The 27,123-nt window shown below is 38.7% G+C and overlaps 2 protein-coding genes across 2 annotated transcripts in view; both read left to right on the plus strand.

Annotated features, from left to right (window-relative positions):
- The first annotated feature begins 1,429 nt into the window (after positions 1-1,429).
- Positions 1,430-25,325, plus strand: LOC150089083 (neprilysin-11-like). The gene is made up of 6 exons (XM_090370402.1): positions 1,430-1,488; positions 7,302-7,396; positions 11,519-11,566; positions 14,503-14,664; positions 14,856-14,942; positions 25,084-25,325. Exons 1-6 carry the CDS (start codon positions 1,430-1,432, stop codon positions 25,323-25,325), a joined length of 693 nt encoding a protein of 230 aa, XP_090226528.1.
- A 675-nt stretch (positions 25,326-26,000) lies between these two features.
- LOC150089084 (endothelin-converting enzyme 1-like) overlaps positions 26,001-27,123 on the plus strand; it is a 34,546-nt gene continuing 33,423 nt past the window's right edge. Inside the window, exons 1-2 of the mRNA XM_090371043.1 lie at positions 26,001-26,121; positions 26,495-26,581. Of these exons, the coding sequence (XP_090227169.1) occupies positions 26,020-26,121; positions 26,495-26,581 (189 nt within the window). The 5' untranslated portion in view covers positions 26,001-26,019. The remainder of the gene's footprint in view (positions 26,122-26,494; positions 26,582-27,123) is intronic.

Consider the following 27,123-nt stretch of genomic DNA (forward strand, 5'->3'; position numbering starts at 1 on the left):
TCGAGAAGCCCCAGGAATGCTGATACAAGACTTCCTCTCCAAAGCAACTTAAAAAACCTGGACTGCCTTTGTCACTTTTTCCAGCAAGCACGATAGAGCTCTTTAATCAACCAAGAACTGAACCGGAAAAGCTCTTTCCCGATAATGCCTGCAGGTTGCAGGTCTTTGCTGAGTCGTATTGTATCATGCAACTATAGAGAACATCTTCTTTACTCAAAACTGCATTTAATTTCTACACCCTTATTAACTGTACCTGCTCGTTTTCCTAAATGTAAATCTTCGATGTAAAAATTTGAAATATACCAATTTGAAAATCATTATTTCACACGTTTATTTAAATTTTGTATTCAACCTTCAGGGTAAATGCCCCATATAACCTCGTGCTCATGGGGTCTGCTTCACACCTTTTGAATGTAACTCACACGCTTCCAGCCAATGCCCCAGGGGTGTTTCCTCAACGGAAAAATAAACTAATAATAATGCATTTTACTGTGGTCTTCTGATCGTTGAGCAATCCATCTTAAGTTGTTGAGACCAACTCACTCAGCCACGGAGTTCATGTTCGTGTTAGGCCCTTCCCTAAAAGGCGCCATCAGGACCGAAATCTATGCGCTAATTTCATTCACTAAAAATTTGTATTTATTTTTTTTTACCCAAGGATTAGTTTAAAAATTTTAAATAAAATAGAATAAATAAAACAAATGTAATAGTTATAAAACGTAATAAAATTTTAAAATGTAATAATATACATATTTGTATACAAAGTTTAATTTCATTCACATGGTTGAATGAATTATATATATTCAATAATCATTAAATTTTGAATAATTACAGCATGATCTGTAACAAATCTAAAGAACAATATTAAAGTGTAAATAAAAACCGAAGAAGTGCATAACACGAACAGCAAGAGTCTTGGCAGTTAAGCTGAAGGAGATGAACAGTGCATGTCACTGTTCATTTCCTTCAGGCTTAACTGCATTGTCTGAACGGAAGCTGAACCAAAGGGTTCTCTTTGGTTCAGCTAAAAATAATTTAAACAGATTTTCATCCAAAAAGAACTCTAGAAGAGAACCTTCATTTAACACAAAAGTACTGCTTTCTAATTCAGATCTAATATCCAAATTATTATGACAATTGAGGGCAACGTGAAGACCGGTTTTCTCTTCCCTCCACTTACAGACCAAAGGGAACCAGGCCAAACAGCTTCGGTTTCGAGGAAAATCAACTCCAGAACTTTTCCAGAGGGAGGGGAACAATATCCATTGGCTAGCCTCGAGGACAAGAGTGGTGAAAAAAACTCTTGGGTAGTAGATGACTCCTTTAGTTAACAGTAGTTCGATATGCGCCCCACTCACCCTATAATACTGTAAAAGCCTGATAATACGTGTCAGTAACAGATGCTTACTTTTGCAGGTGATGTGCCACGATGCAAAACAGCAGCGGGAACTCGTACTCTCCCTGGACTAATAAGAGAAAGTGGTTCAGGTAAGTGTGTCGTGCCATTTTAAAATCTCTGAAATATGTTCCTTAAAACTTTCCGCTGTTAGTTTGTCATCGGGCAGCATCCATCGAGTCACAAGAATAAGTTCACGAATTGCTCGGCATCATGTATTCAACAGGTATTTAATTCTTTTCGTTTATACATATTGGCTGCACTTGAGCAATCTAATGTGCCAGACACTTATTGAGGTATTTTGAAATGGTGCGCATAACTTCTAAGGCAGTGCAACCTCAGGAAGGTGTGGAGTTTTCTGCATCGAAAACTATACACTTGTAATTTATACGGTAATCTTGATCCTCATAGCCTGGCGAAATAGGACCAGGGTATGCCTGCCAGTGGCAAAAGTTGATGACGTTGTAGAGCAGATATCATCTTTTAAGGGCACAAAAGGTGATATTGTTGTACATATTGACACTAATGATATTAAGAGTAGGAGATCTATGGACTTACTTAGTACAGGTCAATTTTTTAAAAAAAAATTCGCGAGTTAGGGTTAAATTTGAAAGTGCCTGCAGTTCTGTCCAGACACGATGGAAGGGAGTATATGACGAGAGCCTGTTTAACCAATTCGACTTTGGAGAGACTGTGCGAGACTCATGGGTACAATTTTTCTCAGCCTGGTCTGCGCTTGTTGACAGGAGAGACTGCTTCTACATGGATGGGATACACTTAAACATAAAGGGTTCAAGAATATTTGCTGATACTATCGAGGAAGTGTTAGGTGGGTCGGAAAGTTTCTTTTGGAACGACAGCAAGGTGCCTTGGGATTTCAATTACTGCTGGAAGTCATCATGAAACAAGTAAATACGTGGGCTGTGTTAGGGTAAGTAACACGTGCATGTATACTTGTATGTACACCAATATTAGGAGTATAGTAAATAAATTTAATGAATTTGAAGTGCTTGTCAAGACATCAAATGCAGACATTGTGGGGATGTCAGAGACGTGGTGTCACTCAGATATAAGGAATGCAGAATTTGAATATGGGGAGTTCAATCTGTTCAGAAGGGACAGACAGGATATGAAAGGTGGGGTTATGCTCTTAGTTAAGAAGCACATAACCTCTGAGGCAGTCCACTCAGTTGACATAGGTGGCCAGTGTAATGTTGAATGTCTAATGGCTCTAATGAGTACAACGAACAGCTGTATAGAGAAATGTAGTGGGCCAGTAAATCACATTGCTGTTGTTGTTGTTGTTAGGAGCATCGGTGACTAAGGCCATATTGCTCCGTGTATACTGTCTATAAATTATATATGTTGTGATGTTCATTTTCTGTTTTCTGGATGAAAAACCCGATTTTCCGAAGGGAAAACCATGCTACACTCTCCTGAGACAGATTAACTCTGCCACGGTGTGAAAAATGCTCATAAAAATTCTTCCTGTCATATACGGGATTCGAACTCAGGTCTTTTCCGCATGGTGCGGGGAGGCTATCCTACCAACTGTGCTGCTACGAAGGCCAGAATGTCTTATAAAGAGAGATTTTAACTTTCAATATTTTGACTGGAACTTACGGGTTGGTCACTCGCATTCTAATAAGAAATTTGTGGATTTATTAAATATGACTGTTTTCTACTGTAGTATGTTCGAAAGACAACTAGAAGGAGTAATACTCCGCATCTGATAATCAGCAGTGATTATTCATTAAGAATCTGCAGATAAAATAACCACTAGGTGGCAATGATCACAGCGTACTGCTGTGCGATTTACTTAAAGATATAACTACCATCGTTTATATTCCTCAAACAGTTTACGACATGCATAGTCTGCATCTTCTAAGTCTTGTACTATACCGACTGATCGTCTGCAAAAAGTAAACTGTGAATATGATGTTCTTATTGATCGGCAATCCCATTTTATTGCATTTTTCTTGACCATGATCTTAAGCAGAGGTCGAAATAAATTTTGAAAAGTGTTGGTACAGCCTTGTAATAAGCCTTTTGAAGTGTGTAATTCAGGTGACAAAGCTGATCCCACTTTAATTCTGCATCTATTATTTCTGTAAATTGTCTTAATAATGTTAATCAATTGTCCACCAATATTTGCCTCTTTCAGTGCTTCCCATAAGAGTTTTCTTGGCACACTCTCATATGCCTTTTCAAGGTCAATGAAAATCATAAAGATTTCTTTTCATTTCGATTGACACAAGGATTTGTCGTATTGTTGAGATATGGTCTATACATGACCTCCCGGCTGAGAAACCACTTTGTACTTCTGACACCTCGATTTGGACTTCTAAATTGTTCCTGATCCATTTTCCAAGAATCTTTAACAGCGGGTTCAGGACGAATATTCCTCTGTAATTTGAACAGCTTTTCCGATTTCCTTTCTTATAAACCGATGTTATGTATCCTGTTGTCAAACAGCCATTCCTCTTCTTCCGTATTTCAGAAGTTCCATATAAACTCTTCCAGTTCCTGATTTGCCATTCCTTCCCTCCTTTAATAAGAGTTCCACTTCCATAACAGTAATTTTAAGCCCGAGTCTTCCACATCGAAATCCTCTGTCGTCTTGAACTTTTCCCGGTCTTCTCTTAAAAGTCCTTCATAGTACTTCATCCAATCTTTCAAAGGTATTAATTGCAAACCAGCGTTGTGTTTATTCTGTTTTCTGAAGTATTTATAAAGACCTTCCACGATTCCGCTGATCGCTTGAAGCCAGAGGCGGATTTAACGGCGGGCGCACGGGCGTGCGCCCTGGCCCCGACTTCTGAAGGGCCCACGCAAAACCCCAACAAATTAGTTGAACATATTAGTTCAAAACTTTGTGATTATTATTATGCTATTATTAATTATATTATACATATATTATATTCAAATGTTATTGGAAATAAAACATTAATAGTACATAATATTTTTTATTTATTTAAAAAAATGGTTAACATGTATTTTTATTTTCCCTGTCTCTCTCTTTTTTTTAAGGGGCCCAATATTTTCTTCTGCGCCCGGGGCCTCAACCGACCTTAATCCGCTCCTGCTTGAAGCCCAATTTGCTATTAATAGTCGCGCAATATGATGATGCAGTGTACTTATATACCTGCCAAGCGGTGGGTTAGTCCACTAGCGAGAGGGGTGACAGCGTCACGTTGCCCATAAACCAGGTATCCCATGAATTCTGCCCTTTTAGTGTACTTCAAACACAGCATGGGTTCGTTAAGGGGAAATCTTGTTTGACCAATTTGATTGGATACTATGACACAGTGACCAAGGAACTGGATGAAAAAATAATTTTGCTATCATATACTTGGATTTCAAGAACGCTTTTGATACTGTTACACATGAAGGACTGCTGTAGAAATTGGAGCTGTGTGGCTTTAAGGGCAAGCTACTATGGAAGAAGGATTGGTTGATTGAGAGAATACAGGATTGGTAATCAATGGACGCTACTGTCGTGAACTGCTGTTATTAGTGAAGTTCCCCTAGGTTCAGTGTTGGGCCGATTGTTGTTTTTTATATTTATCAATGATATTGACGAAGGCATATCAGCTAAAATTTCAAGTTAAAGAGATAGAGAGAGATAATCTTTAATACAAAGGTTGGCAGGGTGTTTAATGACAGGAAGAACGGTATGCTACTAAAACAGAATCTATAAAACTTAGGCAGATCGGCTGAGAAATGGCAATTGAAGTTTATCATTGATAAATGCGAATATTGCATATAGGAAACAGTAATCCCATCATATCGTATAAACTCTGTGTTACTACACCCAGGACAGTGGAAAATGAAAAGGACCTGAGAGTAATTGTGCAGTCTGATATGAAATTCTCTGAGCAGTGCAGACAGGCTGGTAGGAGAGCTCCTAGGGTTTTATCAATGATATACAGGAATTTTGCTGGTAGGGATAAGCAGGTGATTATCCCCTTGTATAAGGCAATGGTCAGGCCACACCTTGAGTGCTGCATTCAAATCTCGAGGCCTCATTTTAGGAAGGATGTAGAGTTACTAGAACGTGTACAGAGAAGGACAACAAGATCGGTGAGGGGGAATGAAGGGTGCTCTTACGAAGAAAGCTTGTTCTGCAAATTTCAGCGTCTGGGAACTGGGCACCTGTGAGGTAATTTGAATGAGGTGTTTGTGGCTTTGAATGGATTGAACAAACTCAATGCTGATAGGATTGTTCCCATTTCAGCTATCAATTCTGGAGAGAATGGATAGGTAAAATGGGAAGGTTTTTTTTTTTTTTTTTTTTTGACTTGTTCTGTGTAAGCTTGCTTTCTTGCATCACATGCCACTACTAATTCTAATACTTGGGTTCCCTTGCCTTTAATTCAAAGGACTAAAAGTTTTATCGACGTGCTCAGGGAGGAAAAATAATGTTGAATGACCTCTTTTGAATATTTTTCGTAGATTTGCAGCACTTTTCATCCTCGGAAAGGGCACAGCGAGATCCACCGTGTACTGGACTCTCGTAGAAGTCAGGGTCTCTTTATTATAGAATCTCTTGTGTGTTTCCCCATCATGTTGATTACTTTTATCTGATTTTGGCACCGTTTTCGACATTTTCATGACAATTCTCTGGATTAATACAGTGGTGAGGGTTTCTAATAAAGATATTACAATAGACAACCTTTGAACACTTCCAAAATAAACAGAAACTGTGAGTAATGAAAGACCATATCGTATTCTGCTATTTAAAAGAGATAAAAAATTGTCGGATTGAAGTCCTCCCGGTTTTAAGATGGTTGCTATCATAGTTCTTCTATGTCGTGTAAGAATAGGTTTGAACGCTGCCCTTACTGGAATAAGTGTTTCTGTATTAAGTTATTCTTTTGCAACGAGGATTGCATTGCATTGGTTTTGTCGATAACGAAATTTTCTTTGCACGGTGTCTCACTATATCAGGAAGGCAGGATTACAACACTTGTTTGATAAAATAATGTTTGATCTTCTGAAACTGTTTCTGAAAAGCGCAAAACACTTATTACAGCTAAGACCAAGGGGCATGATGCGTGACCCTTTTCACCTAGGTGCCATGAACGAAGGCTTTTATGTCATCCTTGACCTTGCTGCTATACGTGGTTTGAGCAGATTGGCAGAATTTATCTCAAAGCCAATGGTATGAAAGTAGCTTTCGAGAAGGAAGTGTATTTGGTAACACAGCTGTTGATTGATTACCACTGTATGAGTTTGGTCCTTTGAAGTTATAACAAACTGAGTCATCATATGGTAGGTAACTCTGGTTAATCGTTAGGTAGGACTTAAGATCACCGGGTTTTCTCGGTTGAGTTGAGTTCACAGCGTGCTAGTAGCCGACTGGTGGATTGACACCAGAAAGAAGGTCTTGGAGTTCGGAACTCTCTTGATGACTGCAGGACTGATCAGAATCATCTTCATCCACTCCTGAAGAGTGGATTATTAATTTTAATGTGTCATCGCTTCCTTGTTGATCATTCTGTTTGTCGAAGGCCATTTTGAGATACGCTTTCCACTTTGGAGATTCATGCTTTTCTTTTATAGGTTATAATCCACCTGTCTCTCCTAATTTTATACGTTTCGTTTTCCTGTTTGTTTTATCAAATCTCAGACTTCGGATTTTTCATCCAGAAAATTGACTAATGCTTCATCCCATGAAAAAAAAAATAAATAAATAAAATAAATATGTAAATAAAAAGTTCGAACTGCTGGATTAGAACTCTTCTTTTGATCCAGCAAATAAAGTAAAGCGACTAAATGACGCAAGAAATTTAGCAGTCTGAAGACCTTAGTTGTATGTGCGCATATTTTAAACTCCCTAGGTTGTTTTCAAAAGGTTGGTCACAGAACCACGAAGTGATTTGTTGTGTTTCTATCATTGCAGATCAAAGAAAGGAATTGCGGCAATTATCGTCGGGGTCTTGTGTCTGGCGGTTGTGATAGCGCTGGGGATAGTGATCTCATTCACATCTGACACAGGTAAGTTGTGCAGATCACGCTTAGTAAGTTCTTGGTTCTTGTGCAAGCACAAAACACATTTCAAGCTGTTTGTTTTAACAGCTCAATAATGTCTCTAAAATGCAAATGTATCTGTAGCGTTTTGATGTACCTGAAACGATTGTTTTTAAGCATACATACAATATTCTGCCAATAATCTTCCTACTTGCTGATTGCGCTCTATAAATTCGGACTTTGGACGATTTCTACACAAACATGAGGGGAGCTCGAATTGCATATTTCAACTTCGATCATTTCCATTTTTCGGTGTTTAGGAGACAGTTATAATAGAAAAGGGAAGGGAGATAGTTAAAGAACATTTTGTAACTCTCCTTTAGTTATTTTAAAATTTGTTCCTTTCTTTTTGTTTTGGTGTTTTGAGATTCAGATTTTAATAATAATGACAGGCTTTTGGAACAGAGAGAATTTAATGACATAAAATACCGAAGAATCGCGAATAAGAATTATTTAGTAGGTCCTCTACAAATAGCCTTTAGAAACCTGGCTTTCAAGTTTGGAGACATTAGAACTGATAAATGTATGAGATAGCGACAGATGGACTTATGTAAGCTGAACATGAAGACTTTTGGGAGCCATTGTTTTAGTATTGCTTTTACTGATGTGTTGGCATGGTGAAGCATCTCTTTCTCGGTCATTTTTTTCCCATCAATTCCCTCCGAAATGGATTATCACCCAGAATGCACATCGCTTTCAACACTATTCGCCCCTCTTTAAACTTACATGACCATTCATATGTGTTTGCATTGCTCTTGCTTCAAATGGGTTGAACTTTGGACCTGTAAAGTTTAAGTGGATTCCAGAATTTGGTTGTTTGCGTATATCAATAATTACCCATCAGAAGTCGAATATGTAGTGGTAACTACATAAATTGCTTCACCATCGTCATCTAGTGTAATTTCAATACACTAGATGACAAAATATCACACCAGTTTAACATCATCTCTTAAAACTAGTGTGATATTGCTTCTGTAATATTAGAGAATATTAGAGTGGTATTGGACGCTCTTGTTTATGAAACATCCATCCGCTGCTATCTGTCTTCACTTCCTATTCAGCACCGGTATGGCTACACTCAGAGAACTCCAAGGAAGGAAATGTAATTATCGTTCTTGATCTAGATGGCTTTTCTAGTCGGCAAAATTCTGAAAAGGTTGGCCGTAACCAGTATACAGTACTGTGTCGATGTTACTTAAAAAGGAACGTGCAACCAGAGATATCAAAAGTAAATCTGGAACCGGACAGAAATGAAAGAGTCTGCAGCAAAGGATAGCATTTTCAATCGTCCATTCTCTTTGATTGTTGGGCAAGGTCAATAGAGCTAAACTCCATGTCGTAGGAACATACTGGTGTAAATGCAAGTGATATAACTGTCCCACGAAGACTTGAGTGTTTTGAAATTATATATACCGCATAAGATGCCCTTATTGACAAAATCCATGAGGAAAAAACAACTAACCTGGACTAAAGAACATGCTAATTGGACAATTGAGTAATGGGTCTCAGGAGAGGTTTTTTCTCCCGGAAGTTCGAATTTTAAGTCCAGTAAACAGACGAATCGACTACATAATATATGCAATCTACAGGCACCATGTATTAACTCCTCAAAGCCTTTGTTTCTTTGGCGCTTAACAGATTTTACGGATGTGAGTGTAATGTACGGTCATATGTGTAAACTGTGCGATGGCCGAATTACCGAGTGAATGTGCTGTTGAACGTTTCTAAAAAAAAAAAGAGTAGTCCTCTTTAGGGTCCTTGTTTGAATGTATGAGAATGAATGGAACATGGTAAATGTGTGAGTGTTGTGTACGTGTGCGATTAGTAGCCTCACAAAAAAAAAAAAAAAAAAAATGTGTAACCTGTGTAATTGATAGCATGACAGATGTACATTTGAGATGGATGACTGGTTGTATGTGCTGTTCTAGCAGGCGACTCCCCTCCCCCTGTTTACTGAAGCTGTGTCCCTTTAATGCGCAGGGTAGGATAAGCTGACACTAGTTACAGCTGGCTTTGCCGGTGTGGGAATACAGTATACACATTGAGCCATTGAGCTGCAGTTCTCAGTGTATTATCCTCCCAATTAGAGCGCCCTGGCCCTATACTTTACTCCCCTGAGCATCCTTCCTCCCTATCCGCCTCCCCCACTTTAGCCTAGTGGGCTTCACCACTACAAAACTTTCTACTTGTTTACATTTCACATCTTCCCTTTCCAGTGGTTTTTTTTTTGGTGAGGACCCCTCCCTGGCTAGTTCAGGCGCAGACCGGGATTCGTCCCCACCATATTCTTTTTAACTGAACCCGACTGCCTCCCCGAGGCGGTGGACGGAAACGCAGGGTCCTGCAAGGGGCCCTGGTGACTAAATGTGGGAGGAGGAACAACAGATCAACGTAACCCTACGCAAACTTTCACTGAAATTCAAGCTATCCTTGGCATTTACAGAGTTTGTATTGCGACATAGAGTATACCTCGCGGTTTGTAGGTGGGGGAACCACCAGTGTTCCTGGACAATAAACACTATACACTACTATCCCACAGCACCAAGTAGTTTAACCAACCAGCTAAGCATATATAATGACGACATGGGTAGTGCCTCTAACAGGGAAGGATTCGTGTCGCTAGGAAGGCAGAGCCAGCATTTCATCAACCTCAAACATTGCCGGCTGTTTGAGGGCCGCCGTAGTGGAGGTGGAGCGAGAATGATGCGAAGAGGGATACGCAACCAACTAAAGTGCCAGGACGGGAGACTACCTTTGGTTGACAGTCGAGGTGAACGGAGCTTGGCACCTGCTGTCCGAGGCAATAGGCAACTTGTTCATATGCCTGTGTTGACCAACTCTCATCGACGCCGTTGATTGCATTGGGCATGGAAGCACTGTTCTTCGATAGGTTCAACAAAACAAGGTTCCAGGTCCATCATGCCAATGCCAATGGACGGGTGTGTAATCGACGGCGAGCAGGTATACAGCTACTACCAGACTGCATAGTTGGACGAATACAAGCCAGCGGGGGGGTATCATGATTTGGGGGATCTTTTCATGATAATCACTGGTCCCTTCATTCCCATTGAACACATCCTCACTGCCAGATCTTGCCACGGTATTTCTTCACCACGTTTTGCCGTACATGGGGCGCCTCCGTAGCCAGGTGGGCAGGAGCAGCAGTGCGTAGCACACGCTTCTTGATTAGACCGGGGTTCGAGCCCGTGCCCACCAAATACGGAGGATGCGGAAAGGTCAGGGAATGACCACCGCATATCCCCGGAGCAATATGGCCTTAGTTGCTAATGCTCCTAAAAACCAAATAACAAACAAACAAGCCGTACATGGTGACCGTGTATCGAGATGGCGTTGGTTTCTTTGAACAAGACAACGGCCGTGTGACGAGACCCGCATTTTGCAGTAACCGTTCTAAGATCCTGTCCAAGCATTTCATGTGCTCCCCTCACCGCCAAATTCCTCCGATATCAATCCCATCGAACATTTGTTTAATGCGCTCCACAGCATCCCACAAATGCTCGATGGGATTGAAGTCAGGGGAGTGCAGCATTCGCCAGGTCAGGCCAGTGCCTCGCTCCGTTGCCAAACTCCGGGGCAGGATACCTGAGGATACCTGCTGTAGTCTCGTGGAATGGATGCTACGCCGGGAGCCAAGCTGTTATCACTGCCAAAACGGACCCAACACGCTAAGAGACAGGTGGTCTTAATGTTTTGGCTCACGAGTGTGTGTATTATAAAAACATGTACAAATTGTGTGATGTGTAAGATCCTACATGCCCGTATAAGTTTTTTATTTTTTGCTGATGGCTAAACAGGGTGTAACTTTATGAAAATGTGCGCCCCTTGCCCAAGTTGACGTCATCACTGATATCAGCACGAACTATGACCCAAATAATTAAAAAAACACAAATTTTTCCTCTTTTTTTTTTACTTCAAAATTTTCTTGATGTTCTTTTTCTTAAATTTTCTCTTTTTTTTTTTTTTTTTGTTTTTCTTGATACCCGATTAAGCCCGTCAATCATAATAGCTTAAAACTCATTGAAAACGCAGATTTTATATACAAACTGAATTTCCTCTTCATTATTTCAGGAAAAGGAGTCGAAGAGATTTGTTTTTCTAAAGGGTGCGTCAGATCAGGTAAGTGCCTTCTTAATCCTTACTTACGAGTATAAGCCCACATTTTATCTAAAAAAAAAAGTGTTTTTCAAGCCCACTTATAGGATATTGCAGTTAAAAAATTGTAAACAAAAAGTCTGTCTCGGGAGCAGATGTATCGCCGGGTAAGTTTAATATTTGATTAAAATTACTCGATGAATTGATTAACCTCCACAAGAGCAGGTGAGAGTTTATTCCATCAGTCAACTCATTCATCCTACAATTATCTTCTCTCGGTTTAAATTTATGCTCCCTTTGTGCATATCACGTAACTAACTAATTTTAAAAATTCATTCGGAATTTAGTTCACTCAAATCTTTCAAGACTTTAAACACCTTGATCAGGTCATCCAGCGGATATCTGGTTTCAAAACATTATGCCTAGCTCGAGTCTTGATAAGAATAACCGTTTGTGTCCCTAATTTCGTCTCTCTTCTCTGCACCCTCTCCAACAGGCTGTCTTTCGTAAAGTGGAGTCTCTAAATGGTCACATAAGATCGCCCTTAAGGGGGCGATCTTATGTGCCGAATCTGATTTAATTCTGTAATCCAGTAACGAAGGATGTGGATGCAAAAAATAATTTTGATATCATACACTTGGATTTCAGGAACGCTTTTGATACTGTTGCACGTAAAAGAATGCTACACAAATTGGAGCAGTGTGGCAAGTTACTGCTATGGATAAAGTGATGGCTGAGTGGGAGAAGACCAAGAGTGGCTGTTAATGGACATTGCTCTTCTTGGACAACAATGGGCTCAACACTGAACTCGGGTGAAATCACTCAAGGGTTCACTGCTGGGCCTATTGTTGTTTTTTAGTATTTATTAGTATACTGATGAAGGTAAATCAGAACTAATGTCTGTTTGCAGATGATACAAAGGATGGTTAATGACAGTAACCAAGGTAAGTTGGCGCAACAAGATCTAGAAAAATTAGGCAGATAAGCTGAGAAATGGCAGTTGAAATTAAATATTGACATATGCAAGGTACTGCATAAGGGAAGCAGTAATCTCAGATTAAAGTACCAACTGTGCAGTGGAAAGTGAAAATGACCTGAGGGTAATCGTAGACTCAGATATGAAGTTTTCTGAGTAAAGCAAACAGGCTGTCAGGACAGCTCATGAGGTTTTGTCAATGATATACATGAACTTTGCTAGCAGGGATAAGGAGGTGATTATTCCTTTGTATAAGGCCATGGTCAGTCCACACCTTGAGTACTGTATACAGGTCTGGAGGCCCCATTTTAGGAAGGATGTGGAGCTGCTGAAACAAGTACAGAGAAGGGCACACCGAGAATGGTGAGCGGAAGAAAGGGGTGCTCTTACCAAGAAAGGCTTCAGTTCTGCAAATTGCAGTATCTGGCGACTAGACACCCTGCAGAATAATCAGATTGAGGTGTTTAATGCTTTCAATGGATTGAGCAAGCTCAGTGCTGATGGGATTCTTCCTCTTGCTCAGATTACGCATGAAGGGGCATAAATTCAAACTGAGGAAGAGTGGTTGCGGATCGGGTATGAGGAAATTTACCAGCAGCCAGCGGGTGGTTGATGCTGGAACGAACTTTCATCTGTTGTTGTGAAAGCAGGCAGTTTGAATAAATTCAAGGAAGAACTAGACAAGCTATTATCGTTATTATATACAGTATATATTTTTTTGGATACTGCTTTGTAAGCTTGCTTTCCTGCATCATTTGCCACTACAAATACTAAGTGTCCTATCTATCTCCAGTGCTATATAAATTCGTTGCATCAAACTAATACAGCAGCCTGAAAATTTTACAGTTTATGACAAGGGAACTAACTGTTGTTTTTTACATGAGAACTACCAGGCAAAATTTCATGCGAAACTGGCGTTCATCAATGAGATACTTTTATGTTGTCCATTGGCCAACTACCTCAGTTTCATCTCAGTTAGTTCCTTCTACACAAGGCTTTTAAAGACTGGTTTAGAAGGAACTAACTGAGGAACTAAATTCATTACAACTCCTTCTAACTACATTCTGGCCCCAGGCAGTAATTACTGGTACATTTCGTTTCTTTGATTGTGAATTCTCTAAGGCATAATAAACACAACTGCATATATTCACCCGCCTGTCTATTTGAATGTGGCCTCATCACACCACAGGATTTGATCAACCATAACTGCTCTGAAAATTGAAATCTACAGTCAGAATCATCTACGTTTTCACCTTGTATTAATGTGAAATGGAACTATTGATTACGAGAAGATTTATTACCTTCTAAGACTTGTCCTGGAAATGCCTAGCACTACAGAATGTCTTCTTTGTGGTTTTTTTCAGCCTCTTCTCCAAGCATTCCTTTATACCAGTCACAGGTGAAGACACATGTGAATTAGGTCTTTCTGAACTTGAAAGACGGTAGACACTTTCATTTCATCAAACTTGCACACAATCATAATGAGTACAGTCACTTTTGTAGGTCGGTTTTCTCAATAGGTTTCTTAAATCAAGTAAAGGTGCAATCTCTGCACCACTGCTTGGTTTTAGTAATATTAGTACACTAAATTTATAAATATTTAAGTATGATTTATAATTACTTCACTTTTTCACATGAAGTATTTTAATTAATTTATTGGATCAAAGGGCAATTGGTGCAGTTAGATTACAAACAGGTCCAATAAATAAATAAAATTGAACGCGTTTTGGATTTCAATATGAATCCGTCTTCAGGGCTAATACATTTAAATATTATAAATTTTTACTTTAAATATTTCCATTTTTTAAAAGGAAGAACAGTATCTTACTTTTTCTTTTTGGTCCACCTTCTATTTTTTTCTGAATCCGCTTTCAAACTCATTATTCTCTCATAACTGTTCCCTAAAGAACAATTTTTGGTTTCCATCATTCGTCTATTCTAAGCGATTAAACTTTATTAATCTGTTGATATGCTCTTCTTACAGCGGCCACCTTACTGGATTCAGTGGATATGAATTTTGACCCATGCGAGGACTTTTACAACTTCACGTGTGGTTCGTGGGATGAGCGGCATAAAATTCTGGAGCCGAATAGCGTCACAAGCCACTTCACTGCGATCGAGAACTCAGTGGATACTGAGCTTAAAGGTAATCGTCCCCTCTTCTGTTCCATTTCGCTTTAATTTAAATGTGCGGATATGTTTTAGAGAGAGAGAGAGGCCCTTGTGGAGAGCACAGTTGGTATAATCACCGTCCTCCCCATATCGGGTGGAAAAGACCAGAGCAAAAGACCAAGCAAATCAGATTTCATTAATTCTTTCATCTCTTTTCTGTTGCAGTGATTCTGGAATCGACCTATATATCGTTGGATTTGCCCAGAGCAGCAAGACTCGCTGTGGATGCCTACGATAGCTGCATCAATACAAGTGAGTTAAATTATTTTTTAAAATTTTCCCTTACCATAATAAAAACGTTCCGCTGAATGGTCTACCCCCGGTTTTATGACCGAAAGGGTTTGGAATAATCAGAAAAATATCGATGGCAAAAAAGTAACAAGTCCTAATGGCAGTTTTTCACACTTCTTAAAATCTCTTTCAGAGTAACTCCCGTTAATTTTTATTCCACCCGTCACTGGTGGTTTTCCTTCTGAGTGAAAAATCTGTTCGTATCCAACGAATTTCCGAAAATGGTATTAAATCTCTTCTCAAATATCAGTCTATTCACTTATCTCAACCATTTCCAAAGTAAGGGAGAAATCCATCAATCGCCAAATGATAGATTTGACACCATCCGCCTAATTAATCTTAGCCAACTTGGATTCTGTCAATGTTGATCCACCGGTGATATACTGGCTTTGCTACTCAGATGTACAGGGTGATTCTAAATTATTGTCGGGGTTTCCGTGGCCTATAATTTTCAAACCGGAAAAAACAAAATGAAACTGCTTACGGAATATGAAAGTGTAGCTCAAAAAAGTTTTATTACCCATAGAATCAATACTGCAGAATGCTAAACAACTTCAACAGAGAGCCTTTCGTGGCACGTAAGATGTCCAAGAAATATTCAATTTCCCTCCAAGTGTTCTCCAGCATTTGCGATGTAACTTTTTCGATCGCACATACAATTCTGAGTTTCAGTTCATCGAGGAAGGTCACGGGGGTCTTGTGCGCAATATCCTTCACGTATCCCCACAGGAAGAAATCAAGCGGCGCAAGATCGAGCGAGCGCTGAGGCTAAGGATTCGGTCCACCACACCCAACCTAACGCCCAGGAAAATGCATGTCAAGAAATTCTCGGACAATAAGAGCCCAATGTGACAGTGCACCATCTTGCTGGAACACCACATTTGGCTGATGATTTTCCAACTGGAGTAACAGATACAGCTGTAGCATGTCCAGATAGGTCACCGCTCTCACTGTTTTTTCCGCAAAGAAAAAGGGCCCAAAAACTTCCGAACATGACAAAGCACACCAGACATTGACGTTTGGACTATCTCTTTCGAATTCTCGAATGGCGTGAGGGTTTTCTGATCCCCATATTCTTCAGTTATGACGATTTACCCTCCCTGATACGTAAAACGTTGCTAGCAAGATAACTAAGTCTGCCTCTAACCGCATTCATAGTCTATGGGCGGATCTAGAGGCAGTTACCACCGCAATCTTAATTGACAATGAACGACTTAAGACCAAAGCATCTGAATTGGAAATCAGAGCAGGTCTTTTGGACAAGATGATACAGATCCAACGTGATCTACATCCTCATAAGACTTTTACGGAAGTTGTTCGTGGTGGGACAAAGCGAAATAGACAGACTCCTGAAATAACAGAGATTCCTCTGCTAACGTCTTCAGTGGAGGTGGCAGCTTCTTCGGGCAGACCAATTGCTGGTGATGATAGGATGGATTCCGGAAGTGGGATCTCTGATTCCGAAAACATACTAATACTTAGGCCCTCAGCAGAATCTTCCCTGGCGTCTAGCCAGGACATCAGGAAGACAGTTACTGAAGTGATTAAAAAAGATCACAAGGACATGAAAATCAAGGGTGTACGTCTTTTGAGAAATAAAGGTGTGTTGTTAGAGACAACAAATCCTGATGATGCCAAGAAGATCTCAAGTGCTTCTGCATTAAAAAAAGCAGGATTATCAATAGAAAAACCCAGATTGTCCGATCCTACAATTTTGATCTACGGTGTCCCGAAGGAATATTCTAAGGAGGATATTTTGGAGGATTTAATTAATAAAAATTTAAAAGACTTTGGTTTTAGCCAGGAGGAAGTTAAGAATGAGATTACATTCAGATTTAACTCTGGCACCGGAACCAGAGTGACCAATTGGGTTATTGGTTTCAGCCCACGCCTTATGGGACACGTGATTCAGAGTGACAAAATTTATCTAGGTTTTACGTCACATAGATTTCGTAAGTTTACACTTGTAAGCAAATGCTTCAGATGTCTGGGATATGGTCACAGTGCGCAGTTCTGTTCCCATAAAGCTGTATCTTGTGGCCACTGCGGGGGTGGAGGCCAAGTTTTTGATGACTTGGTTCCACAAGGAGGAACCACCTCAGTGTGTTAATTGTAAACGTAGAGGTAGGGATTGTAATCACTCGGTCAGGGATAATAAATGCCCTGAGTATCTTAAAGCTGTTGAATTGACAGACCGAAGAACCAGACATGAATAATACAACGGTAATTGATTCAACAAGTGTTAACCTGCAATACGGCGAAATAAAAATTCTTCAGATTAATGGGCAAAGATCTCGTGCAGCGGCGGACGAGATTAGGAAAGCTGCTGATGATCTGGGGTTTGATATTGTATGCTTGCAAGAACCGTATTACTCTTCTCAGGTAGGGGGTTCAGCGTATAAAGTTATAGGATATCCAATTTCGGCAAGGATTATTGCCTCAAGTGACGATCGACCCAAGGCCGCCATAATTATCTTTAACAGTGAACTAGTAATAACAACTATCTCAAGTGAATGTTCTGCTACCACAGTTTGTATCCTGGTTTCCTCCAGGGACCAGTCGTTTTATCTGGTTTCCCAGTATTTTCCTCCCTCAGAAGATATTCAGCCAGCCTTACACAGACTTGACAGGGTATGTAGCAGATTTTCAGCTAAAAACTTACTAATTACAGCAGATTTCAACGCTAAGTCTACACTTTGGAACAGCGGCTTTTCTGATGCTCGAGGCGAGCAGTTGGTTGATCTGATCTTGGATCATAATCTCTGTGTAAAGAACTTGCCAAATAAACCATATACATTCTCGACGACAAATGGTGAATCTAATATAGATGCTACTTTAACCTCCATTAATCTGGTGAATAGGGTGCAAAATTGGGACGTCAATCCGTATCTAATTAATAGTGATCATCGAGCAATCACCTTCTCGATTTTACCGGAGGATAGGCAAGTGAATATAACAATAAGGGATTTAAGGCGTTTTCGGATGGACAGGGTGAACTGGACCAAGTTTCGTGAATATCTGAATACAATTTTTAATGGAGATGACAAAGTAATTATTAACACCTTAACAGCAAAAGAATGTGTTTTTCTGGTTCAATATCATTTATATCAAGCGATGGCCTACTCGACGAAAAGAAAACAGACAGGAAGAACTTCTGTCCCATGGTGGTCTTCGGCACTAGCTGAATTGAGACAACAAACTCAACAAGCACGAAAAGCATACCAAAGGAATAGGCATCTATCGGACGCAGACACTCAGGCTTTGAAAAATGATTACAGAGACTTGAGGAAGAGGTACCATAAAGCAATTGCTGATAGCAGGCAAAATTGTTGGCAACGTCTGGTGAAGGAAACAGGAAATGCTGACCCTTGGGGTATAATCTATAAGCTTTCAAGAAATAAACTTTTGTGTGGTGAAATTTACAACACGATAATTAGAGAGAATCAAGAAACTTCGGACTGGGAATCTACAGTCGAAGGGATAGTGAGTAGCCTATTTCCGGAAGATTTGCCGTTTATGGACAGCCCTGATCAAGCGGAAATTAGACGCATTAATCGTGAATATAAGGGGACAACCGAAACTGCCATTTTTAATATGCTTGAGCTAGGTGCTGCAGTAGCTAAATTGAACCATAAAAATGTCCTGGCATTGACCTCATTGAGAATCAAGTAATTGAAAAATTTTATGAATTCTTCCCTGAGATTTTATTAAACTTATTTAATAAATGCTTGCTAGAAGGGCTTTTCCCTCTCGAATGGAAGCTTGCGCTCTTAAAAATCTTGCATAAACCGGGAAAGCCAAAAACAAACCCCAGAGCATACAGGCCAATCTCTTTATTGGCAAATCTTGGCAAATTATTTGAAAGGATGATTGCCCCAAGGATTTTTAAATTATTTACAGAACATAAACTCTCCTCTGATTGCCAGTTTGGATTCAAAAAAGGACGTTCCACTGAGGACGCAATCTCAACCCTGCTGACTTACATTCAGGAGGCAAACAGCAAATATGTTCTTGCTGTTTTTATTGACTTTGAGGGCGCTTTCGATTCCCTTTGGTGGGAGAGTGCTCTCAGGTCACTGCAACTGGCAAAGTGTGATGACTACCTGTTCAGAGTCCTCAGATCTTACTTTAAGGATCGACAAATTAGAGTATGTGCAAAGCATTTATCATACACGACTACCGTTTCAAGAGGATGCCCTCAGGGTTCAGTCTTGGGACCTCTCTTTTGGAATGCAGTGCTAGACCAGTGGCTCAAGAAGGATAGCGATGAGTTCATCAAAGTTGCATATGCAGATGACTTGGTGGTGGCGGTGCAGGGAGGATCAAGACAAATTCTCGAACAAAAAATTCAGTCAGTTTTGAATAATTTAGTGGCATGGGCGGGTTTGAATAAACTAAAGATTTCTGTCACCAAGACCAATTTCATGGTGTTTAAACACCACTTCGATTATGGAAGGCCGCCAAAGGTAACCCTATATGGTACTCAAATTCCATATGTACAGAACACCAAATATCTGGGTTTAACTTTAGATGATCGTCTCAGGTTTCATGTACATGTCACTAAAATCAATGAAAAAATCAAAAAGTTCGTAGCTGCAGTTGTTAGAATTTCCCGCAAGGAATGGGGTTTATCCAAAAAAACTCTGGTATTGTACTACAAGACGATATTTCTTCCCATTGTAGATTATGGTGCTGGTATTTGGTTTGCGGCTGCTACCAAGGTTACAACTAAAGCCAAGCTTCTGTCCCTGCAACGTACAATGTTGCTTACAGTAATACGCGCTCCAAGGACAGTGTCGACAAATGCCTTACAGGTTATTGCAGGTACCATCCCCTTGGATTTACACATTATTTTCCGAGGTATTGTATATAACTTAAAGAAGGGAAGGGCGTTACAAATACTGAATATCACCTCTAATCCAAATAACAACATAAAGGAGGAAAAACGTAGAATTTGGGGCGAGCTTGTGAATTGCTGGCAGCAACGTTGGAATTTGAGTGAGTATGGAACCATTACAAGAGGCTTCATTCCAGCCGTAAGCTTTGCAATGGACAGGAGGGTGTCGTCTTGGTTTGCTCCCACCATGACCACGAGTTACTTAATCACTGGACATGGCTTAAGGGCCAAACTATTTGAAAGAGGATTAGAACCTGACCCCTACTGTTCGTGCGGTGAGGTGGAATCTTGGAGACATGTCATCCTTGAATGCGGACTGTATACTTCAGACAGGCAGGAATTACTAAATAGGTTGCCAAACCTCACGGAGAATAATTTACCTCTCTTGGTTCAGAGGTGGGACATCTTTGCTTTGCTTCAGGAATTCTCGGCCAAAGTTTTTAAAAGAAGACAGGAGCTAAGAAATCTATTGCAGGATACCAATTAAGGGAAATGCTGCACATTTGACGACAGAACACTTCGTGTAATGTCATCTTTATAGGATGTTTCTTGTTTACAGCGAGATGATCTTCTGCTCCTGGACACCCAATTGCAGGCTTGCATTTGTGGATGGACTCTAAAGTGGAGATAATGTTAATGTTAATGTTTCTAAGTGTTAAGTTAATGTCATTCTAAGTGTATGTATTTGCTATTTACATGTAGATAATCGTATAATGTTGCTTTTGTTCAACAAGTGTACATTGTTCTTAGTTGGAAAATTTTTATTTTTTTTTATTTATTTATTTATTTTTTTTTTTCGCTGGCCTCCAAGTTTGGGCAGCCTTGGGGGCGGGATTGCTGGCACCTACCAGTATAGCACTACTTCCGGTAGGTGCAGGATTTGTGCATTACAGCACACATAGAGAATGGTGGATCCAGGTGTTAGTTAATCCCTGGTGGCGAAATGGCCTGACATAATGCTCTTTTTTTCAGGCCTGTTTTGCAGACGTTCTGAGCTTTCTCAGGAGTAAAAGGTGGAGATGGGCTTGTGTCTAGGAGCCACCCTTCATATCAGGACACACACAATCAATGTACAGAAAGACTACAGTATATATAAGAGCTTGTATATAAAATCTGTATATAAATATTGTATATAAATTGATTAATATTGTATATAAATTGATTAAGATATCTTGAGAATGTATATACAGTTGTGTGTTAATAAATAAAAATAAAAAAAAAATATCTTCGTAGGTAATTTTCATCAGCTTCGACGTTTGACAAAATGTCTTGGGCAAATTGGAAACGGCGGGGTTTATCGTTCGGCTTTAAAGCTTGCACAATCTGCATTTTGTAGGCATGGTGGTGAAGGCAGTTATGAACAATCTTCCAAACATCGTTTGCGGTATACCTAACTGCAAAGAAGCTCGTCTAGTTGATTTTTGTGGGCTTCGGGAAGACGCTTCGTGGATTCGATCAACATCTTCCTGCGAAGTGCTCGGTCTTCCCGCCCCTTTTTGGTGCAGAACACTACCAGTCTCTTGAAACTGCTTTAATCAACATCGGATAGCATTATCTGAAGGTGGATCTTTTCCATTCTGTAACGAAGTTGCGTTGATAACGGTCTTTGTTTCGAAAAACCAAAGTACGCACATTGCCTTCTCTTGAACAGTCGCCATTTTGAAGTATCTTATCTTATCTTATCTTCTTTCATGGATTAGGCGATCCGCCTGTTCCGATCTCGAAGAGGTTCACCCATCTTTTCTTTGGTCTTCCCGTCTCTTTTTCCTTTTGCTGTATACGTGTAAGCTAATTTAGGGAATCTATTATCTTCCATTCTTTCTATACGTTCTTTCCATCTTTGTCTATATTCTATAATTTTTCCATTAACTGAGTAAATCTTTAATTCCTTTCTAATATTTACGTTTGGTATTTCATCTAATTTTGTACATCCTTTAACATATCTTAAAAATTTCATTTCTGCAGCTTGTATTCTATTAATGTCTCTTTGTTTTGGTATCCATGTTTTAGAACCATAAAGAAGTGTTGGTATTGCCATTACTTTGTAAAATTTCAATTGTGTTTCTTTCCTTGTTTTCTTAGCCAGAGTTCTTTTTATTGTTCCACATATATTTTGAAAATTCGCCAATTTCTGGTTCATATCTTCTTCGACATCATATGTTATATCACATCCTAGATATTTAAAATGTTTTACTTGTTCTGATATTTTATTGTCTATAACTATTTTTGTTCTCAGCGTATTTTTCCCTTTAAAAGCAATTGTTCTAGTTTTCGTCGTTGATATTTTAACTTTATATTCTTCTGTTATTTGGTTTAATTTAAATACTGCTCTTTGAAAATTATCTTCACTATCTTGAATAATTACTTGATCATCTGCAAATAACAGTGCATTAATCCTTTTCTGTGTATTTAAATATATACCTGTATTAATTTCTTTTTCCCATTTACATATCATATTCTCATATATATATATGTTAAACAGCGTTGGTGACAAGTTACATCCCTGTCTAACTCCTTTCTTTACTTTCTTCTGTTAATTTATTACCTGTATCTATTACTACAGGCCTGAGTGGCCAGGAGCGAGAGTGCAGTAACACACGCTCCTTGAGTAGACCGGGGCTCAAGACCCTGACTGCTGAATACGGTTGATCTGCCAACCCGCACTGGACCAGCGTGGCGCATTATGGTCCATTTCCCTCAGCATGAATTGCTGAGGAGGCTTCCATCCTGTAGTGGGGTGATAATGGCTGCAATTTACCTTTACCTGTATCTATTATTATTTTTGTTCCTTGATATAAACTCTGTATTATTTTTGTAAGATGCTTTGGGTATCCTTTATTACTCAATATGTCCCATAGATTTCGTCTCTTTACTCGATCAAATGCTTTTTCATAATCTATAAATGCTAAATGCGTTTCTAAATTAAACTCTTTTCGTTTTTCTGTTATTTGTTTTAATATAAATATATTATCTGTACATGACCTTTCTTTTCTAAATCCTGCCTGTTCTTCTATTAATATTTCATCAGAGATAATTTTAATTTTATTATTTATTATTTTGCTATACATTTTATATACTGTATTTAGTACACTAATCCCTCTATAATTCTTTGTATCATTTCTATTTCCCATTTTTAAATATTGAAATAATTTTTGCTGTCTTCTATTCTTCTGGTATTTTGTATTGTTCCCAACGTTTATTAAATAAATTTAGTATCCTGTCTTTTAAAAAACTTCCTCCGTACTTGATTAGTTCTACATTTATACCATCCATTCCTACTGCTTTCCTATTTTTTGTAGCTTTCAAAGCCTTTTCCAATTCTTCCTTCGTTATCGGATCTATGTCACTAACTGGGTCTAACTGTATCTCTTCTGTTTGATATGTTGGGTCTTTTCCACAATTTTTTATAATGTTTTTTCCATTGTTCTTGCTTTATTATATTTATTCTTGAAGTGTCTTTCTCTGTGCTATTCAAGTATTTCATAATTTTATATGCCAAATTTTGTCTTCCATGAACATCATGTTTTATTGTGCTTATAAAGTCAAAATCCCATGACTCTGCTTTAGCCTTCCTTATTATATCTTTAGTTTTATTGCGTTCTTGTTTATATATGTCTTCATTCTTACTTGTCCTGTTTTGTATATATTTAAGATATTTATCTTGTTTATCTTTTACTGCTTTAGCTATTTCTCCATTCCATATCTTTACCCCCTCTTCTTATAGTTTTTCTTGAATTGTCCTGGTGTCTCTTTTGCTATCTTTTGAATTATATTTCGTATATTATTCCATTCTTCTTCTCGATGTTTTACTTATTTCGTCTTTAATCCTTTTTTTCATATAAATTTTGTATACTTTCTTCTTGAAGTAGATATACTTTATAACCGAACTCCTCCTTCCCCTGTTTAATAGCTTTTCTCTTCTTCCATTTAGCTCATAACTCTATTTTTGAAGCCACTAAAAAATTATCTGAATTAATATCATATCCTATAAACACCCTAGTATCTCCACATTGTTTTGCTAATTTTTGATTTACTATTACATAGTCTATTATACAAGATTGTGTACCTCTTGCCAACCATGTATACAACGTTTTCTAAAAAATGTATTTGTTATCTTTAAATTATTAAACGTTGCAAAATCTCTTAATTTATATCCATTTCCATTTACTTCATTTTCTCCATAACATCCCATAATATCTTTCATTGGCTTATTCCCTACCCGAGCATTATAATCTCCCAAAATATCTACACGGTCCTTTTTATATTCTTATCTAGTTCTTTTTGAAACTCTAAATAAAACTTATCTGTTTCTTCCTCTTTTCCATCTTCTGGACCATAAATTCCAATTATACATAAATAACCTCTGTCTAATTTAAATCTCACTGTTATTATTCTATTATTTATAAATGTGTAGCTCTGTATTTTGGTTTTTCATTTCCGATCTATTAATATTGCTACCCCTCCACTAGCTCTTTCCTTTTGATCTACTCCACTGTATATCATTGTATAAGAATCATAATCTTTCGTACCTTTTTTCTTTGTTTTTGTTATGACTGCTATATTTACTTTCTTCTGTTTTAAATGTTTAAGTAGTTCGACTTCTTTATATCCTAATCCTCCTCTTATGTTCCTGTTACAGTATTTAAAATGTCCGTTATTCCTTTTCGTTTCCTTTTCCAGCCCGAGTCGCATCCCTTTGTCCGTCCGGTTTTCCTCTTTGAGCTTTATGAGTTTTTATTTTTTTTTATATGGGGAGGGAACCAACCTCCCGCACAACCCCCAACCTGGAGGACCAGTATGTTACTCTTCGTCTGATCCCTACCCTTTGACCTGTCCGGCTAGGGTGGCCCTACCGGTTTAGCTACCACCAGCATAGCTCTCTGGGTCATCGGGATACTTAAACCTCCTCAGCTTAAGCACTGCGACAAGGTGGTAAACATTTCGGGGAGAAGTGATGCCGTCAATATCTCCGAGACATCAATGCGGCGAGTACAGCGTTGCCAAATTAAAATTTTTGAGTTACACTTTCATATTCCGTAAGCATTTTTATTTTGTTGTTTCCGGTTTGTAAATTATAGGTCACGGAAACCCGCCAATAATTTAGAATCACCCTGTAGTACTTTTACTGGTATCAACTATCGTTGTAATATAAATTGAATTCCACTTTTTTTTTCTTTCCTGTACTTCTGAGATATTTCTTTGCAGCTTACCAAGTGAATTTTGATCCTCTTCGAGAGCTATTCGAGCCCCTCGGAGGGTGGCCCCTGTTAGAAGGAACGAAGTGGAACGGAACAAACTTTCAATGGACTGATGCCGCAGCAGATATTCTTAACATCGTTGGCCTAGACACCCTGGTCACTGTAAATCTTGAAGTCGACTATAAAAACCTGAGCAGGAACCTGATATGGGCAAGTATACACCTATCGACATTTAGAAATAATTCTTGATAGCCAATATGCTTGGCTTGTGATTTAAATTTTACTTACTGATGAAAAGCACGTTTTCTTATTAATCTAAGCTCACTGACCAACTTGAAAGCGTTTAAAAAATTCATCAGATACGTTAGCACAGAAGTCCTATGTTTTATCATATAGAATATTACATCGAGCTCTGCCTCTATTTCAAGTGCAGCCTTCTAGACAGAGCCAGAGGAACATTTTAGATCTTAAATTTCTCACAAAGGGTAATCTTTGGATCTCTGCAAAAATCTTTTCTCAAAATTACTGGGGCCACTTTTCTTCTGTATTCTTATAGCGTCTGTCAGACAAAAACTGATATTTCGCACTAAGACAAAATTAGACCTTGCTAGGAACAATTTCATCAAAAGCAGCACAACTTTAGAAAATATTCATGTGAGTGTGTGTTTGCTTGTGATGCAAAATTGGTACAGTTCTCAGTAATAACCATAAATGCAGATAAAGATAAATGCAGTCTATGTCATAAATATGTTCTATATATCTGTATTTTTTTTCGTGTTTGATTTTTTGCTGACAAACTGCTGTCCGATAGACAAGGAATATTTTTGAATTATGTATTCTAATTTTGATTTGGACAAATTTTGACACGCGAAAATTCGACTTTATTTTTCAGCTTGATCAAATCGAAGACTCTGAGACAAGCCTTTCAAAACGTGCTACCAAGATGCAGCTCCTGAGCATCGTGCTGAGGATGGGAAATAACGACACGCAGCAGATGTTGGACGACATCAAGAAGTTGACAGAAATGGAAGAAATTCTAAAACTGGTATGATTTCAATGGTTACTGCGAGCTCATCAATATACCACGGAAGAACAAGTTAAGAACTTCCCCACTTGCAGCAAATTCATTGTTGGACTCTCTTCATTAGAACCTCAGCAATAACATTTGAAGATTGGTTTTGCTGAAGAGTGGGAACGATCTACAGTCTTTCTTCCTAGTTTACTCTTGTTATTTTAAAAATACAAAATATAAATATTAACTAACGATTTTCTGTTCAGTTGCATTACTTTTCACTCGCTATTCTGTATTTTCTAAATAATGGAAGATATTAGCTGTGTGGTGCAATTAGATTTTGTGTATCACAATTAAGATTTATTAATTTTTATCAGAGGTTTCACTCAGTGTTTCTTTCCTGTAGATGATTCGGCCCGATATCGAAAGAATGAATCTCAGTGCTCTTTATCAAAAGATAACCATCCGTGAATTGCAAGAGAAGATCCCCGAGGTAGGAACAAACTTATTCAATTAAATTCTATCGCTCTCATCTTATCGATATCATAAACAGATTATCAACCAATGCTACGGTGGGTCTGGACAGATTTCCACTAGAACCTGGAATCGTCCCAAAAGTTTGGAGATCCTATCACATCAAGCTTATTCGAAACAAATTTGATCTAGCTGAAAAATAAAGTGGAATTTTCTCTTGTCAAAATTTCCTAAAGACCTTGATCAACCTCCACCAACTGTTCTCTCCTCAAAATAATTGAAAAAAGTGATTCAATAGGCCCGGCATTGCTTTTGTCACAGACCCGAGTATCTACGTATTATCATCCACAAAAGTTCAACAACTACCAATCTTCTAGATATAATCTTCAGAGTACAACACTCAACAACAAATCCCAGATTGACATTATATTCTCGGACTTTAAAATCGACATATAAACCTGCCAGCTCTTTTCAACATATTAAGCAATACTTCCGTTTGTCAGATATCAGACCGTAAATTTTGGTGTCAATCTTACTTTCAGGACATCTGTTAGTTCCCAC

This window comes from Mastigoproctus giganteus, chromosome 3 (genome assembly GCF_048544385.1).
Source record: "Mastigoproctus giganteus isolate SK-2022 chromosome 3, ASM4854438v1, whole genome shotgun sequence".
NCBI lineage: Eukaryota > Metazoa > Arthropoda > Arachnida > Uropygi > Thelyphonidae > Mastigoproctus > Mastigoproctus giganteus.